The 15,321-nt window shown below is 53.7% G+C and overlaps 7 protein-coding genes across 7 annotated transcripts; 3 read left to right on the top strand and 4 right to left on the bottom strand.

Annotated features, from left to right (window-relative positions):
- The first annotated feature begins 118 nt into the window (after positions 1-118).
- M421DRAFT_150592 (uncharacterized protein) lies at positions 119-596 on the top strand. The gene has a single exon (XM_033587568.1). The coding sequence runs from the start codon at positions 192-194 to the stop codon at positions 558-560; it is 369 nt and encodes a 122-aa protein (XP_033448851.1). The 5' UTR covers positions 119-191; the 3' UTR covers positions 561-596.
- Positions 597-2,542: 1,946 nt separating this feature from the next.
- Positions 2,543-4,519, bottom strand: M421DRAFT_62914 (DNA kinase/phosphatase Pnk1; the record flags this gene model as incomplete). Its single annotated transcript, XM_033596018.1, has 9 exons — positions 2,543-2,725; positions 2,877-3,025; positions 3,094-3,154; positions 3,236-3,372; positions 3,444-3,580; positions 3,640-3,969; positions 4,031-4,143; positions 4,215-4,375; positions 4,426-4,519. 9 exons carry the CDS (start codon positions 4,517-4,519, stop codon positions 2,543-2,545), a joined length of 1,365 nt encoding a protein of 454 aa, XP_033448850.1.
- Positions 4,520-5,220: 701 nt separating this feature from the next.
- Positions 5,221-6,119, bottom strand: M421DRAFT_62223 (uncharacterized protein; the record flags this gene model as incomplete). Its single annotated transcript, XM_033595948.1, has 2 exons — positions 5,221-5,608; positions 5,656-6,119. The coding sequence occupies 2 exons, from the start codon at positions 6,117-6,119 to the stop codon at positions 5,221-5,223; spliced, it is 852 nt and encodes a 283-aa protein (XP_033448849.1).
- A 319-nt stretch (positions 6,120-6,438) lies between these two features.
- On the top strand, positions 6,439-6,818 carry M421DRAFT_420485 (uncharacterized protein). The gene has a single exon (XM_033592502.1). The coding sequence runs from the start codon at positions 6,500-6,502 to the stop codon at positions 6,674-6,676; it is 177 nt and encodes a 58-aa protein (XP_033448848.1). The 5' UTR covers positions 6,439-6,499; the 3' UTR covers positions 6,677-6,818.
- On the top strand, positions 6,753-7,165 carry M421DRAFT_5068 (uncharacterized protein; the record flags this gene model as incomplete). The annotated part of the gene is made up of 2 exons (XM_033594852.1): positions 6,753-6,828; positions 6,882-7,165. The coding sequence occupies 2 exons, from the start codon at positions 6,753-6,755 to the stop codon at positions 7,163-7,165; spliced, it is 360 nt and encodes a 119-aa protein (XP_033448847.1).
- A 1,169-nt stretch (positions 7,166-8,334) lies between these two features.
- Positions 8,335-8,735, bottom strand: M421DRAFT_5067 (uncharacterized protein; the record flags this gene model as incomplete). Its single annotated transcript, XM_033594850.1, has 2 exons — positions 8,335-8,459; positions 8,516-8,735. 2 exons carry the CDS (start codon positions 8,733-8,735, stop codon positions 8,335-8,337), a joined length of 345 nt encoding a protein of 114 aa, XP_033448846.1.
- A 2,215-nt stretch (positions 8,736-10,950) lies between these two features.
- Positions 10,951-11,799, bottom strand: M421DRAFT_5066 (uncharacterized protein; the record flags this gene model as incomplete). The annotated part of the gene is made up of 1 exon (XM_033594849.1): positions 10,951-11,799. One exon carries the CDS (start codon positions 11,797-11,799, stop codon positions 10,951-10,953), a length of 849 nt encoding a protein of 282 aa, XP_033448845.1.
- Positions 11,800-15,321: the final 3,522 nt, after the last annotated feature.

Here is a 15,321-nt window from a genome sequence, read left to right as displayed (position 1 = left end):
GGCGGCACATTCACTCTGCCTCCCCGGTTTCGTGCGGGCCGTCATGAGTCGTCTCGCCGGTACACAGCACCGGTGATGCCCTGCCACCGCCCTGCGCAAGCAGCTCCCAGGGCTCCCTCGCAAAGTTCAAGCATCGGCGTCGCTGCTTTGTGCTTGATTGCAGCATTCGCGCCGCTGCTTTGGGCGTCAACATGGATCGCCGTGCACTTGCGGGCTTGTTGCTGCAGCAGCAGACACTTGGTCCACCTGCTCCGCACATCTTCCGGCCTGGACACTCTGAGTTTTCATCCTCCCGATACCTACTAAATGTGAGGCCTGTTGTTGGCGGAGACGTTGAAACTACCCCGGTCCCATGCGAACTCTATGGTCTGCTGTTGACGAGACTATGGAAAAAGCTTTTGCAGGTGGAGAAGCTATGCAGGAACAGTGGTTGTCTTCACAAAGTCAACGCTTTTTTTTGTTGTCACGAACTTTGCCGTCCACTTGCAGGTGTTGAGTCTGCGCTTTCCCACTGCTTTGCCGACCTGAGGTGCCTGTATTACCAGCGCTGTGGTGTCTGACAGTTTTCCCATGTGCGTGCAACCGTGGCTCAACTGACAGACTACGGGGCAGCGCAAGGATGAAGATTGGTTCAACCGGCGGTTGCAAGACTCATCTTGATTGGGCCGCTTTCCGCTCGCCCATGTCCGTTGCGACCGATGACATCGACAGGCGCTATTTGGCTGCAGGTGGCTGTGGACATAGGTTTCCCTCCCGTCGTTTTCCCGCTTGGTCGAGACAAACTGGCGGATCCGGCTGCGGAAGCCAAAACCTTGAGAAACAAACAAAACATCCCGCTGTCAGAGCCGTGAAGCAGTCAAACACTGGATGCCCTTATTTGTCGACTTAATTCAAGATTGTGTCCCTTTTTCGCAAACTCTCTGGCACCTGACTCCTGTGACACCGGCGAGTCTCACAAGAAACCTGCAACATCGTGCGGGTGTGCCTGAAGGAGGCTGGGAAGAACTTTCAGCCCAGCGAAAAGCCAGCAGTGTCCAGAACAAATCGGAAGGATTCGTTGGAACGCTAACCTTTGGATAGTACCTGATTGGCAAAGTGCCTAACTGCGCTTACTGGCTATGGCTTGGTGTGGTTTTATTCGTGACCTCTGATTCCTCAATGCTCCAAGCCTCAATGACCTCAGCAGCCAACGCACCGCTTGGGAAAATGCTCAAACCTTTCCTTTTTCTCTCTTGCAAGCGGGTTCCTGCAATAGTGCTTACACCTCGTTGTAAAGGTTGCCAGGGGTTCCAACTCAAAACCACAGTGTGCAAGTCTGCTGATTCACGCGACACCCAAACTCGTGCCAAGCGTGGAATCGCAGTTCACCCAAAATCCCTGATGCTAGGCGGTACCTTACTGTATCGAGTCGCTAGTGCGCGATTCCGAGCTCGGTAACAGGTGCTTGGGTACAGTGGGCTGAACCATGCTGGCAGCTCAGATCATGACGACAGAAGCTCGCCGTGTCGGACCGGTCTCAAGTCGGCCATCGCCCGGCGCTGTCACAGCACTCCAACGGACCTTCTTCCTCGCTGCCCTGATAAAGCGACCGCGGCACGGCAAATGCCTGCACGAACATGCAGAGACGGGCGGGAGAACGCAACGCTCAACTTGCATGAAATTCAGCCGGTGAGCATGTGCTCGCCCGCACCGCTTGTTGGCAGCAAACTTGCAACTCGGCAATCGGCAAAGCAGTGTAGATAACAAAATGCTTGGTAATTCAACAGCCACGTGCTCTCATGCGACACCCACCAGTGAACAGCATGCGCTCCGTCAGTGACGACAGTGACAGTTGAGATCTTCAGATGATGGAACAGACGGCTCGTTCCTCGTGGCGGTCTCGAACATGCAACGTGGGCCTCTGTGAGGTAGTCTCTCGCCGATCTTTTTGCGAAGATGGACTGTCCGAGAAACGCACACCTGGCAACCACTACCGCTTTGCTATCGATAACAGAGACTACACCGGACAAGTGCAAACCGAGTATTCACACGCTTGTGACACCAAATCTTGGTTGCATTTGCTCGGCTCGATGAGTTGTCTTTTGGAAATCTCGGATGTCTCTAATTGCCGGCTTACGCAATCTACTATTTGTGTTCGACTGTCTGTCACGTACATGCACCTCAGCTTTGGCTGCAACTTCACTGCATTGCACGTACCGCGGAACGTTAGCTCACAAGACGTGATGTGGTAAAGATGCTGACATAGCCGGAGACTACTCAATACCTCGGAAATGCTGGAGCTGCGAGCATGAGCTCGCTTCGAGCAAGCCTGCAGCTACTCTGCAGCTCGTACTGCCCTGCAGAGAATGGCGTCCAATTGGCAAAATCGAACTGCTGTAACCATACCGGGCGCAGCGAGTCGTCGTAAGCGTTCGCGCCAGGAAATCCTCTGACCTCAGGATCATCCTGGTCTTCGGTATCATGGAGCTATGCATGCTCCACTCAGATCCAATATTTACTCCATAGCTCCTTTTGGGCATCGGAGCCGTTCAACTTGGCTCGGTTAGCGACAGATTCCACACGCCAACCAACGCGCTGAATATCTAGTTTGCGGTTGCACAACACTTACCTCGAAGTCTACCGTGATGATCTCTTTGAAACCCTCTTCAAGCTTTGGCGCACGGAATCTTGACGCGAAACTCGTGAAAGCCAGCTTTGGAAGCATCGTCCTGTTCTCGGGATTGGTCTGAACATAGTTAGTCATTATGTCAATAGTTTGCAAGCAAATACCGATAGAAGCTCGGGGATATTTCTCCGCAATGCCATTGACACTAGCAGGCATCCGGCAGGCACATTGGACCGGTACCTGACCTAGTGGCCAATGTTAAGAAACCTACTTCTTGACCAAGATTCAACGCGCGAACGGTGTCGTTGTGTTCGCACAGCTTAGCCGACGCTGTAAAGTGAACGCAGCGAATGGGAACTGAATGTTTCTTTGCCAGATCCACCCATACGGCGCGAACATCTTGATCGGCATTCGTGTTATCTAGAAGACTTTAGTATACGCGTTGATATGCAGTCATGTCGACAAGGTGGGGTGCCGGAAGAACATACCAACCACCACACTTGTTCCTTCTTCGATGAGCGCCGTGGCAGTTTTCACGCACTTCTCGCGCTGTTTCATAATGTTACTCAAGATGCCGAGAGGTAGTACAACACGCACTGCCATGCGCGTCAATGATGTCTGAGCACTTACAGTCTTGAGGATGTCTTGGTTTACCCGAATATGTCCAAGTGGCTGGAAGTACTTCCAATAAAACGAAGACTTGCCAGCGCCCGGGCTGCCAACGAGTAGGACAATTTCCAAAAAGTCGGTTTTCGTAATGACCGGATCTACACCCAAGTCAGTGCCTGGACTATTTGTTCACAGCACTATGTTGCGCGTGTGGTTGCTATCAACGTACTTGCAGATGTTGAGCTCTCAGCCAACTTGTTCCCGAAGGTGGCTGGGTCAAAGCTCCTCACGAATGGCTGAACCGGGTGCTGCAGGAAGTACTCCTCTGGCGTGTAGAATGGTAGACCAACGTTGGCAGCAAAATCTCTGGTGAATGTTTAGCACGATGCACCCCCTTGCTGCATGCTTTGGGGGCTGCAGCATACCTGTCAACACATGAGTGGTCCTTCACCGTCATGTCAGCCACCGCCTCGCGCCCGCCGGCATCGCCAACAAAGAAAGAGTTCTCGAGGTCAACACTTTCCATGATGTTGAGGTCGTGATCGCCGAGTAGTTCCCGCCAGATCCCCACTCGTGGTTTGCGGTACTCATCACGGCCCGTAGCCGCGTATACGGTGATAGGTAGGTCCAGCTGGCTGACAACTGCTGAGACTTTGCCTTTAAAGTCCGCCAATCGCTTCTGATCAGACTTGACAGTCTTCGGATCTGACTTGAGGCTGATACCACCTTGATTGCTTACCACTGCAAGGAGGTATCTGTTCGACACGACCAGGTCAGTACAGATATCGTGACGTGCATATGTCCATGCTGTCTCACCCTTCCTCGTAGAGCTGATTGAGTTTGCCGGGAACGCTGCTGTGCCACCACTTCCAGTCGCTCGCATCGCGGCCAAATTTCTTTCCTGATGCAGGTGTTACTAAAGTTGAGTCCTGCAATGCTATCATTAGCAATGGGTCGCATGCAGAATTGAGAGGCTGCTGGCAATTTCAGATACACGTACGAAGTCAAAGGCTGCTATCCGCCGCCTTGCCTGACTGGCCGACTGAAATATAGCCGAAGTATTGTAGCGCCCAACGAGCAAGCTGTCTTTGACGATTCGCCATGCCATCTTCTCGGGCTCTTTCTTTGAGATGGGCGTGAAGAAGCTGGCGACTGCTTTGTCTATATCTTACGTTAGCGACATGATCTGCCTCTGGCATGTTGCTGCGCACTTGTGGTGTGAGATTGCTGCCGCCTCTTTGCCGGAGGAGAAACTTCTTTTTCGCTGGCGCTTAGTCGTTTTCTCACGCCTGATCTCTCGGACATATTTGCACTTCCCAGTTCACGTTGGATTTCCAAGAAAGCGCAGTGCGTACTGAGATGGCGATGTGGCGTTGTTGTCGTTCCTTGACCACGCAAGGCTGCCGTTCGGGTTGTGCAAACGAGACGCGAGACACGCTTCGCGTTAGCACGTGCTGCACTCACGACACAAGTGCCGCTTCACCACAATCTAGCAGCCCTTCGCCGACTGACGAATGCACGTGTCGGCAACTCAGCTTCGAGCATCTACCGGCGCAATGTCCAGGGAAAGTCTACCTGCAATAGGCGCATCAGATTGCTTGAGTACTCAGGAGCTTAATTGACAGCAATATGGCTCAAAGTGTCAGCCACGTGCAGCTAATAAAGTCAAGGACTCGAGATCTCTCCTGACAAGCTTTATTTTAGATGTGCAACTCTGACGCCTTGGTCTGCATAAAGTTCGAAACTTCCACCTTTGCGCACTTGGAGTCGTGCCGAGAGTTCCCATCGTCACATTCTTAGTATGTGACCAGCCCTACATAACCGAAGCAATCTGCGCCGGGTCTGCTTCCACGACAGCGTCCAATGTTGACTGTGCAGTACGGAGCTCTTCTGCGTGCTCGAGACTCTCGATTGACCTCAGGTATGCATCGTTCCAGTCCGCACAACCTTCGAGCGCAAAGTTTCGAGATAAAGCGTGAGGATGATAGTACGTCATAGTAGACTGATCACAGATTCTGCAAGGCCTGTGCCTGCGCTTGTTGCGCCTTCGTGACGACTCCTGGTGCCAGCTTATACTTGACCCTCGTGTCCATAGTGAGACGGTCAGGTAACGACAGTTCTACACAGCCTCCCATTGAAGTCTGAAATGCCTTGAGCTCATTGACACCCAACTCCAGCACAGACGCATCTTTGAAGTCTTGCACGCGCACCTTTGCCTCGAGGACATAGGTGCCGCTCTGATCCAACAGTTGCAAAGCATCGAACGCTGGTGGGTTGACCTTGGGTCTCGTTTGTAGATTTCGAACGGCGGGCTCGTGAAGTATGCGGTGCAGGAAGATGACGACGTTACCGTGAACAAAGCGGTGTCCTTCGACATAGTACTCAGTGACGAAGCTACCCCACGGTCAGACATGCAAGTGAGGCGCAAGGGACAAGATTACCGGTTAGGTCCTGAGGTAGTCATGAAGGTATGAGGATCTCCTCCAATGAGATCGATACTGTTGGTGAAGCGAATGGAGACCCCTCTGTCTCCAGTGTCTGGTATGTCCTCGAACAGAGTCGACCATCGTGGCTCTTCGCCACCCTCAAAGTCCACATCTGCAGATAGGGTGTCACTTGCTTTACTGTCACCTCGCCCAAAGTCCTCATCCGAAAGAATCTGCACCAAGTGGGTGAAGTAGAGCTGCGTAGGCGTCGTGCTCTGTTGCTTCTGTTTCACAGCAACATTCTGAGTCCCACCGCGGCGCAAGTGGGAGCCAGGCTCCTCAGGCTCGCGCTCAGGCTTATAGATGATGCGCCGCTGGAGTACGCGGCGGGGCTGCATGGCAGCAAACCCCGCAAGAATTTTCAAGACCTGATCATGGCGAGCGACCGACACTTGGCCGTAGAGAAGCAACTCGTGCATTGAGTGTGTTGGAATAGAGCGGGAAGAAAGAGCCGCACTCACTCGGGCACAACACAATCGATATGCAATTCCCGTGAGCAATCGTGGGGTTGATAAGGAACGGTGGCACGTAATTGGCGGGGAGGGGTCAGCTTGCAGAGATCAGTGAAAATGGCGTCCGGCGGCTGCAGAAGCTATGGCCTGGACGGCTCAAAATGGCAAGGAATCGTGACTGTGGCACGAGAATGTGGAGCTCCTCCGCGCAACGGGATGTCTCTTTTGCGCAGTGCCGTGCAAAATCGCTTAGCAATGTGTGTGAGCACGGCGGCGTGTGTCGTTCGATTGTGAGACGATCTTGTCCGGGCGCAGGCATGTGTGGAGAGAGCCGGAACGTGGGAGAAATGGCGTCTTCGGCGTTTAGCGCATCGCAGCTCGCGCCGCGAACGTGGATAATATTTATGCTTCATCGTCACATCCGGCTCCCCACCGTCACCAACACTGCCTACGCTCTCTTCATTCTCTCGATCAAGCTGTTGCCATCAACCTCTGTACCGTCATCTATACCTACCAATTTGTAATCACCATCTTCTCTACCTCAAAGCTATTGCAACTGCCGACCTCGGCTCGTACCAGCCTCACCTCATCCATCTCACAATGAACGCAACCAAGGTCCTCCAGGCTGGCCGCCAGCCCATGATCCGCTTCCTTGGCAAGCGTACCACTCCCAGCCGTATGTAAAAATCGCTCAACGCGTCTGAATCAGAAGCTAACAGACATGTGTAGACATCGACCACACTCCTCAGGCACACCCAGCCTCCCCAACCCACTCGCTTCCTGAGTCCTTCGCCAGCTACCGCCAGAAAGCACAGCAGCATGGCCCTTTGAACCAGTCTCGCGACTTCTCCAGCGGCGTCGGCAGCACTCCTGGTTCTTCCCTTGGCCCCGTTGAGGCGGGCAAGGGCTTCTACTTCGACCGTTCCGAGCTTCCCGCACGGTTCCAGCGGACGGTTTACTCGCAGGCTGAGATCGATGCCATCGAGTCCGGCGGTGCCAGCATGTTCGCATAGATAAACCAGTATCGTGAGCGATGAGAACGACACGCCAGGACGTGTTAGCATTACACATACATTCCACGCGTCAGGATATCGACGATTGATAACGAGAGAGGACGAGCGGTGGACATTGGGGCGAACGACTTGAACACAAAAGCGAGAAGGACTGCACTGCTTGCGTATTATACCCTTCAAGACCGACATCTGCGATGAGGAACTGTTAGGAAAAGCTTTGGGCTGGGATTTAGGAGCATCCTTTGGTGAAATGAATTACTACACTCAACACTATCATGAGATGTCGATATCAACATCAATACTGAGATACGAACACTACTGTTTGAGAACAAATTTTGAGAAATTCCACATGCTACCACACAACACTCATTCCGGTATCACGCACGTTTGCAGTGCACAGCACATGCAAGATGCACCCGCCAGAACACACCAATTGCAAACGTCATCGTTATTTGAAATCCACTGCAACACCATAAAATAGATCACGTCAGATAGAATAACGCTCAAACGACATCGGACAAAAGTATCTCTGAGGGGCACGCCCATCTCCATTTCTCCGCTCTCCCGTAACTCACCCGGCGCGGGCACCGACGCCGGCGCCGGCACTCACCCGAACTCATCAGTCACCACCATTTCACATGTTCGCCTCGGCTGTGCTAGCACGGCCATAACCATGCTACCCGGTGCATTTCAACATCCACAGTTGGGCATCTGGCACGCAAGTTTACACGCGAGTGCACGCGAGAAAATTGTTCGTGCGCTTGCGAGTGGGAAGTTACCGCATTAGGCAGGTGAGGTGGGCGGTTGGAGCAGGGAAGAGGTGGAGTGTGGTGGCTTCTGGTGTACCGTTGTTGAGATCAACGAGGGGTTCGAGAACACTTGGAGCAGCAGTGCGATGTGGATCGATATTGACCGAGTTGCTGACGCTGCAGGATGACTTTTGAGTCGGTTGCAGAGGAGCTCCGCCGCTACCGTGCTATCGGTGCTGCGGATGTGGACCAAAGCGCGATGAGAACGACACGCACGGTATGGTTGGGTATTTTCAGGACATAATGTTCTGCCTTCTTTCGCGTTTATACTGCATTGACTGGGTTCCTCCTCGTCTCTATCTTCTGCTACATTGCTAATGGCATAGGTACATCAACTACTCCATATTGGAATCCGATTCGCTACTTGTCCTCAGTACTGCCATAGTCCCAGGCCACCCTCTTCTCTTCGACGTCGCGTTTACCGTAATCCCAATCGGTGCCGACTACATCTCTCTTGTCTTCAGTATTGCCGTAGTCCCAGCGGGCTGCGCGACGTGCTTGTTAGTCGAAACGCATCACGAGGGTATCGGACACGACTCACCCTTCTTCTTGCCGTAATTCCAGTTGATGTCAATATGATCTCTCTTGTCTTCGGTGCTACCGTAGTCCCATCTAGGCACAGGTCTGCTTGCGTCCCGCTTCTCGTTGGAGCTGCCATAGTCCCATCGGACTTCAGGCGCCACCTCAGAGTCAGCACTAGGCGTAGGAAGTGCCAGAACAACAGCTGCGAAGGCAGATATGAGAGCGATGGAAAGTTTCATAGCGAAAAGATGATTTGGTTGTACTGGCAAGTCTTGTGTACACTGGGTACTTATAGCTCACCATGAAATTGGCCTAAATCGTCCATTCACCGAGATCTGACCACGATGTACCAACCAGATTCAAGAATCGCGGCTTCAGTCCTTGTTCGAGAGATGGGTCGTCGATCATGCGAAGTGCTGATATTGATTTCTCGCACCATGGGAACAGAATGGGTTAAGTATCGGGTAATGGGCGAGCATCATCGACACCACGACGCATACTCGACCAGACTGAAGGGTCCATCCACACATGACATCGCCATACGGCAGAATAAACATTCGTGATAACATCATTACTTACAACAAAGCTATCAGCGAAGTACGAGATAAGCCCAGCGACGAACAGCATATCGTTCTGTTTGGGTCCTACAATATTGCACTCTGCTGTGCCTTCATACTTAAAAGCTCTGCTCTCCGGCTCGTTTTACGTACATTCGATGCAAGTATTTGACCACTCTTATCTATCAGAACGATTTCCCTATACGACACCACCTGATCTCATGCATCGACTCGACAGTTCACTCTGCTTCGCACTCCTGACCTGGAGCAATCGCAGCTTTGCCAGCTAACATGACGTGAATTGACAGCACGATGACTGAGAGCCTCATGACTTGGGAAGGGGAACATGAGTTGAAAATAGGCAGACTATGTTGGTACATGCAGTTATCGAGGGAAACCAGCCCCCCTGCATTAGTATGCATGCACACCGGTTTGCAGCTTACTATGCAGATCGGATGGTTGAGAATATGCGTTGAGATACTGCGGATGGAAAGCACATGATGGTCCGTGGAGTTTCACAGTTACCTTAGCATCGTCCTGACCCCAGCATTCGAGTTGCTCAGAGACGGTGTATCTCGCGGTGACAGATAAGGCGGACACGCACCTTTACAAAGCGAGTAGACGCTATTGCTCTTGGTGAGAATGAGCGTCAGGGAGCTGTTGTCCAGAACCTTGGGAGTTCGTAAGATCAAGCATGCCTACTACTGTCGGTATGCCTTGCCCCTCAGCTGGCCACGCTCAGTACAGAGCTTCCAGCACCGCCCTCAATCCACATTGCAATATGATCCAGCTTCGCCGTGTTGTTGCACAAGACTCTGTACCGCACTGTCCATCTGCACAGCCTCTGTCTGCCTGCGCCACAAAGCCATCCATCCAGACCGTGCAAACCCGGACTACCTATTCCAGGAACGCACCTTCGAAAAGATCACGGAGTAACATCCTAACAACAAAGAATCTCGCATTTCGATCCCAAGGGTCAGGACCCCTGCCAAGCGCCGTGCTGGCTGGAACGTGAAACCGTACCGCGGCTTCATCGCCAACACCTCGCAGCGTTGAGACCAACAACAAAGCATCTAAAAGACCGCAGCCAGAGCATGCACAGTGGAGATGATTCGGCTGAATAGATATGCGACCGGTGGACTGTCGATGCTTTGGAGCCCTACACGCGTAACACTGTGGGGAGCATGACGTGATCCAGCTCTTTAAATTAACGGCCACGAGTCGGTGCACCGTCAACGCGCTTTGATGATGGGGACTTGCGCATGGATGTGGCTGCACGGTTCAGGGATGTGGAGCTGAGAACATGCGAGCACTGCCACAGTCTGGAAGTGACAGGTGACGATCGCAATCCCTTGTGCCTAGAAATAGCATTCGTAAATCATTTTGGGCTATACGAGTTGTTGTAGCACAAGGATATTGCGAAGGGGGGAGAAAATGTTTGTCCATGTGATTTGATTGTTTTTTGTTCAAACGATTGCTATTGAGCCTCAGGGTCTCAATGTCCAAAGTATATGGGTATCCAATCCATACACCAACCCTAGATAATTGTGTGTACACGAAGGAGAAAGGAATGTGTGTCGAGGAGAGACAGGAATATGTGAAAGAACCGTCGACTTCTAACGACTAGCCAAACCCCATATACAACATGAGATATAGATGGTAGAAGCGACGTTCTGAGCGAACCGAACCGAACCAAAACCTCATTGGGTAATTTTCTTGTCTCCGGATGATTGATCCGCTTGATGCAAAACATGGGAGGGCAATAACGTAACGTGTCGTGCAAAGCGCTGACCAGCCTGCGCTAGCGAAATCTTGGGTATATTCATGGTGTAGTCTTGCTACACATGGCTAGCTGTGCTAAAGGCTGGCAAAGGAGGAGAGGTAGCGGAGAGGGCGCTTAGTTGACCATCGACCAGCTACCCTGGACGCGAGTCCACTCGGTCATGCCAATGGCAGCCCAAGCAGCGTCAGAGAGGTCGAGGTCGTGGCCGGAGCAGCCAGGGCACATGTCCATGACGGTGGCATCGACAGACTTGCCACCGTACTCGATCTTGATCTTCTGTCCGCACCACTTGTTGGTGGCCTTGCCGGTCTGAACGTCGTAGGTGGAGGCACCCCAAGCAGGGGCAGCGATAGCTACGTAGAAGTCGGTGGCGTGCATGGGCTCGCCGCAGGCACCGAGCGCGCCGGTGAGTGGGTTGATGGTCAGGTCGACGCCAGTGAAGCTCTCGCCGGTGCTGGAAGAGGCAGTGGACTCCTTCTGGGCGGCAGGGGCAGCAGCAGGGGTGGTAGCAGCGGGAGCAGCAGAGGAGACAGGAGCGGGAGTGTAAGCAGCCTCAGTAGTTGTTGGCGCAGCTGGGGCAGGAGTAGATGAGGTCTCGACGGGCTTGGGAGCAGGCGCGGCGGAGGTAACAACGACAACAGTAGAGGAAGGAGCGGGAGTCTCAACAACGGCAGGAGTGTAGACGCTGGAGGGCTCCGGAGTGGGAGTGTAGGCGGGAGTAGAGGTCGCGGCGGGAGTAGAGGTCACAGCGGGGGTAGTAGTGGCCTCAGTGGGCTGCTCGTAGAAGTAGCCTCCAGCAGTGGTGGTGGCCTCAGCGACGGGGACTGTGCTATCCCAGACGGTGGTGTAGACGACTACGGTCTCGTATGCAATCTCAGTCTTGATGACGAGATCGCGCTTGAAAGGAGCAGCAGCGACCATGGAGCCGAAAAGGGCGGAAATGAGGACCTGAGAGTACTTCATGTTGTCGGTGGTGTATTTGCTGGTTAAGCTGGAAATTGCTGGATAGCAGGTATTGGTAGAGAGTGAGTCTGTTGGTGAACTGGCTTGCAGTTGCGTGGATAGAGACTGTTGGTGGTTGTCGTAATGACTGCTAGAGATGCTGGATCTCAAAGGGAGTGTGGGTGAAAATGAAAGTGAACAAGTGCTAGACCTCAAGCCTGTAGAGAGTGGACAGAGCAGGAAGCAGCGGGTTATAAAGATGAGTGAATGTGTTGGGTGGTGGAGAAAAAGAGCAAGCTTCGCGGTGGAGCGCAAAGCAACTTAGACTTGTGCGCCTAGTGTGTCTCCGGTGGGCCCCCTGGCAACCTCGCATCTTCCGCTCGCTATCACGCCGCTTGCACCCCATGTCGCCTAGCAGCGCGCTGGGCGCCCCCCGTCCAACGTGGCCGCGCTGCACGTCCACGCCTTCGGGCCGGCTGCCTTTGAGGGAACGGCGCTGCCTTGGCTAGACTCAACAACAGAATGGCGCCGTCATCCACCGTCGCGCTCGAGACTGCCTGGCACCCACGCTGCTTTACGGCAGATGGCACATGCCAAAGGACCCTGGGGGCAGTGTCAAATCGAGCACTTTCACCCATTGTTGCGTGCGACAGCCGAAAACCATCGGAGCCATGTTGTTTCTTGCTCACTGCGCTGCAAATAGGCGCTCAAGCGTCTGCCTCGATGTGGTCAAGCATCAGGCACCGCGCAAGCTGACCTGTCTCACCTTTCCGCAAGGGCGCCGGCCCAGAGCCGGATCTGACGAATCGCTGCGCGGCGCTGCACTGATCGTCAGGAACGCTCGAATTTGCGTGCGGCCCTGCCAGGGGATGGCTGCAAGCTGAGCGAAACGCAGAACGAAACAGGCCAGAAGCAGCAAGTCGGCGCCTCACCATCGTCAACTCAGACGCAGGCCAAAAATGTCACCTCGTGTCAACCACGACACACGTGGAAGTGGCAGACTCGATGGACAAGTGATGCTACGAGCACAGAGCAGCACATCGTCAGAGCTGGTCCACCATTTGCATGGCGTGGATCCGTGGGCACTCAATTTCTGCTTCAACCAGCGCCCAATTGGCCGTGTCGCCGCTCCACTGCTGCCAGCAACTGCCAGCCCGAACCTGCTGTGCGCCGATTTGCGACGTAGCGTCTGTAGAGCATCAAGTTGAGCGTCAGGGTGATGTAACCGTGACCGGCTTCTCACTGCGACTCGCTCGCTTCTCAACTCAATCCACTGTTCCGCATCCCCACGTCCTTCTGGACTCTCTTCGTCGCATTACCAAAAAGCGCTCACCACGCCCAGGAGATTACTTATGGGCCTGCTGCACAACAGGCGTTTTCCTACTGGGCGGCAGCCTTCCGCGCGGCAGGGCACGCTCAGAGTTTGCGCTCGCTGCTTATCCACCTATCGATACCGATAGCTATCCATCTCCACACCCTGCACGTTGTGCCTATCGTGGCGGCAGAACAGTCTGCTGTTGTTCTGGGCAGAGAAAGAGATTTCTTTGTTGCGTCGTCGTGCAGCTCTGATGTGCTCACCCGCCTCTAGACCGCGCACTCCCTCACTGTGGAGCTAGAAGACTGTGCTGCCAAGTAGGGCACGTCAACATGGCTGTACGGCAGCGAGCAGTCCGCACGGCGGGGTAAAAGCAACCATGGAGAGCACTTGTGCGGATGCTCGTCGCCGGCGAGAATAGGCAAGGTCGTGGAACGCATTCTAGACGTTCAGTCGCTATCCGATCACTGGACTCATCCTGTTCCATGGTTCGGCACTGCCAGCGACGGACCATTCTGCCAGTCATCTTGCATTCCACTCTCAACGTCTCCGACACCTGCCGAGGCGGCCGACGAGAATTATCGGCTCTTGCATCTTGCATACACAAGCAAGAATACCGTACCCAACCATTCACCTTTCGGCTCGTGGGGTGGCCGGAAGCTCGACCACGACACGTTGTGGCTTTGGAGCACGTCACCTCACCTTACGTCGTCGCTCGTGTGTGCGCATGCACCATCACACACCAGGCTTGTGACGCCGTGCCTGTGAGGCCATACGAGGGTTGACACATTTGGATCTGCTGCCAGCATGTGGCTCCTCTGTCGATCAGAGCCAGATCGTGGCCCTAAGCGAGTGACCAGCAATTGCGCGTGTAGGCAACATTGTAATCAACCTCGGTGCCTGCCCACTTGAAACGACTTGGAGGGTAGCACATGGTGGGTTACTACGGGACCAAGACATCAGGTGTGGTAGAGCAACATTAGCAGTATCGACTCGACTCGGCAGGCCAGAAACACGACCAACCACCTCACCGAGCGAGACACCAAGGCCAAGTCGACGCCCGCACATGCGACTGCGGAGCTTACGCGAGCTCTGCTGGTCGCTCTCACCACGACGGTCGAACTCTGTGCATCGTATTGCTGACCATCGAAAGTCCAGTCATGTGCCTTGGCGTCGAATGTGTCTACTGCAGCCCATCGTCGTATTGTCACCTCGAGCCGAGGTGGACAGCGCGCGCATATACTGTCTCACTCGTCAAGGACTACATGTGTCGTCGTCCCTCTTGGCTGGCCTGAATTACAGCTTCGATGCTGAGCGAGTATAAATTTCGACACGTCTCGCTCCTTCCCACGAACTGCTTACCTGTCCACCAGCTGGCTTCGTTACCTCCACATATCAAGCGCCGAGTTCTCCGCGAAGCGAGACATCACCACGTGCGTTGTGGTCAGATTCCGGAAGGCAGGCGGACACAACAGCCAGTTATTGGCGAAGTATGAGGACGCACTTGGAGTGAAAGACGTACACTGGTCTCGTCTCGACAGTAGTCGCAGCAGTCGAAGATGTATGAAAAACGTGCAGAATGACTTCACACCTTGTAAGTATCCGCCCGCGCTTCACTCGCTGGGTATGGGTACAGCTTGAGCATGTTGCATGCTGTCGGAGCAGAGGTCGCAGCCACTCCCTGACTTGTTGGACTTCACACCGTCCCGGTAAACTTACGATTGATTGACCGTAGGAGTGGCAAAACATAAGGAAGTAGTCGTGTTTAAGAGCAAGAACCCCAAGGGAGGCATCTGAGGTAAAACGAACAGTTTAGGTATACAATTGAAAGAAAAAAAAGGAAAAAAAAAAAAGTCGAGTGCATAGCGCTCACTCTACGCGTCCGCGTGTGCACATCCTGATATCCCGGCACAAGACCAAGTGCAAAGCAACGCCATGTAATCATGCACGAAACCCATCAGTGTTGGTGAGTGCGTGAAAAGAATTGACCAAGCACACCATCGCCAGCGCCTCAAGTATCGACAGCGTGTGGCCTTGTTGCGCGCCATCCCTGCCGTATAACCCCCGTCACTCATCCCGCTTCATCAGTCAGAGTCTTGTCGCGGCCGCTCTCCGACCTTGCTTGCAGACAACAGAGTCGCTTGCAGACAATGAGTCGCTTGCAGACAGTAGAGTCGCTTGCAGACAGTAGAGTCGCTTGCAGACAATGAGTCGCTTGCAGACAGTAG

This window comes from Didymella exigua (assembly GCF_010094145.1).
Source record: "Didymella exigua CBS 183.55 unplaced genomic scaffold M421scaffold_13, whole genome shotgun sequence".
In the NCBI taxonomy this organism is placed as follows: Eukaryota; Fungi; Ascomycota; class Dothideomycetes; order Pleosporales; family Didymellaceae; genus Didymella; species Didymella exigua.
Note: the sequence above shows the minus strand (reverse complement) of the source record. Positions and strands in the feature narration are given on the sequence as shown.

Bases quoted from the DNA above. Each gene is read 5' to 3' on its own strand.
- M421DRAFT_420485 (XM_033592502.1), top strand. From the start codon at position 6,500: ATGGCGTCTTCGGCGTTTAGCGCATCGCAGCTCGCGCCGCGAACGTGG.
- M421DRAFT_150592 (XM_033587568.1), top strand. From the start codon at position 192: ATGGATCGCCGTGCACTTGCGGGCTTGTTGCTGCAGCAGCAGACACTT.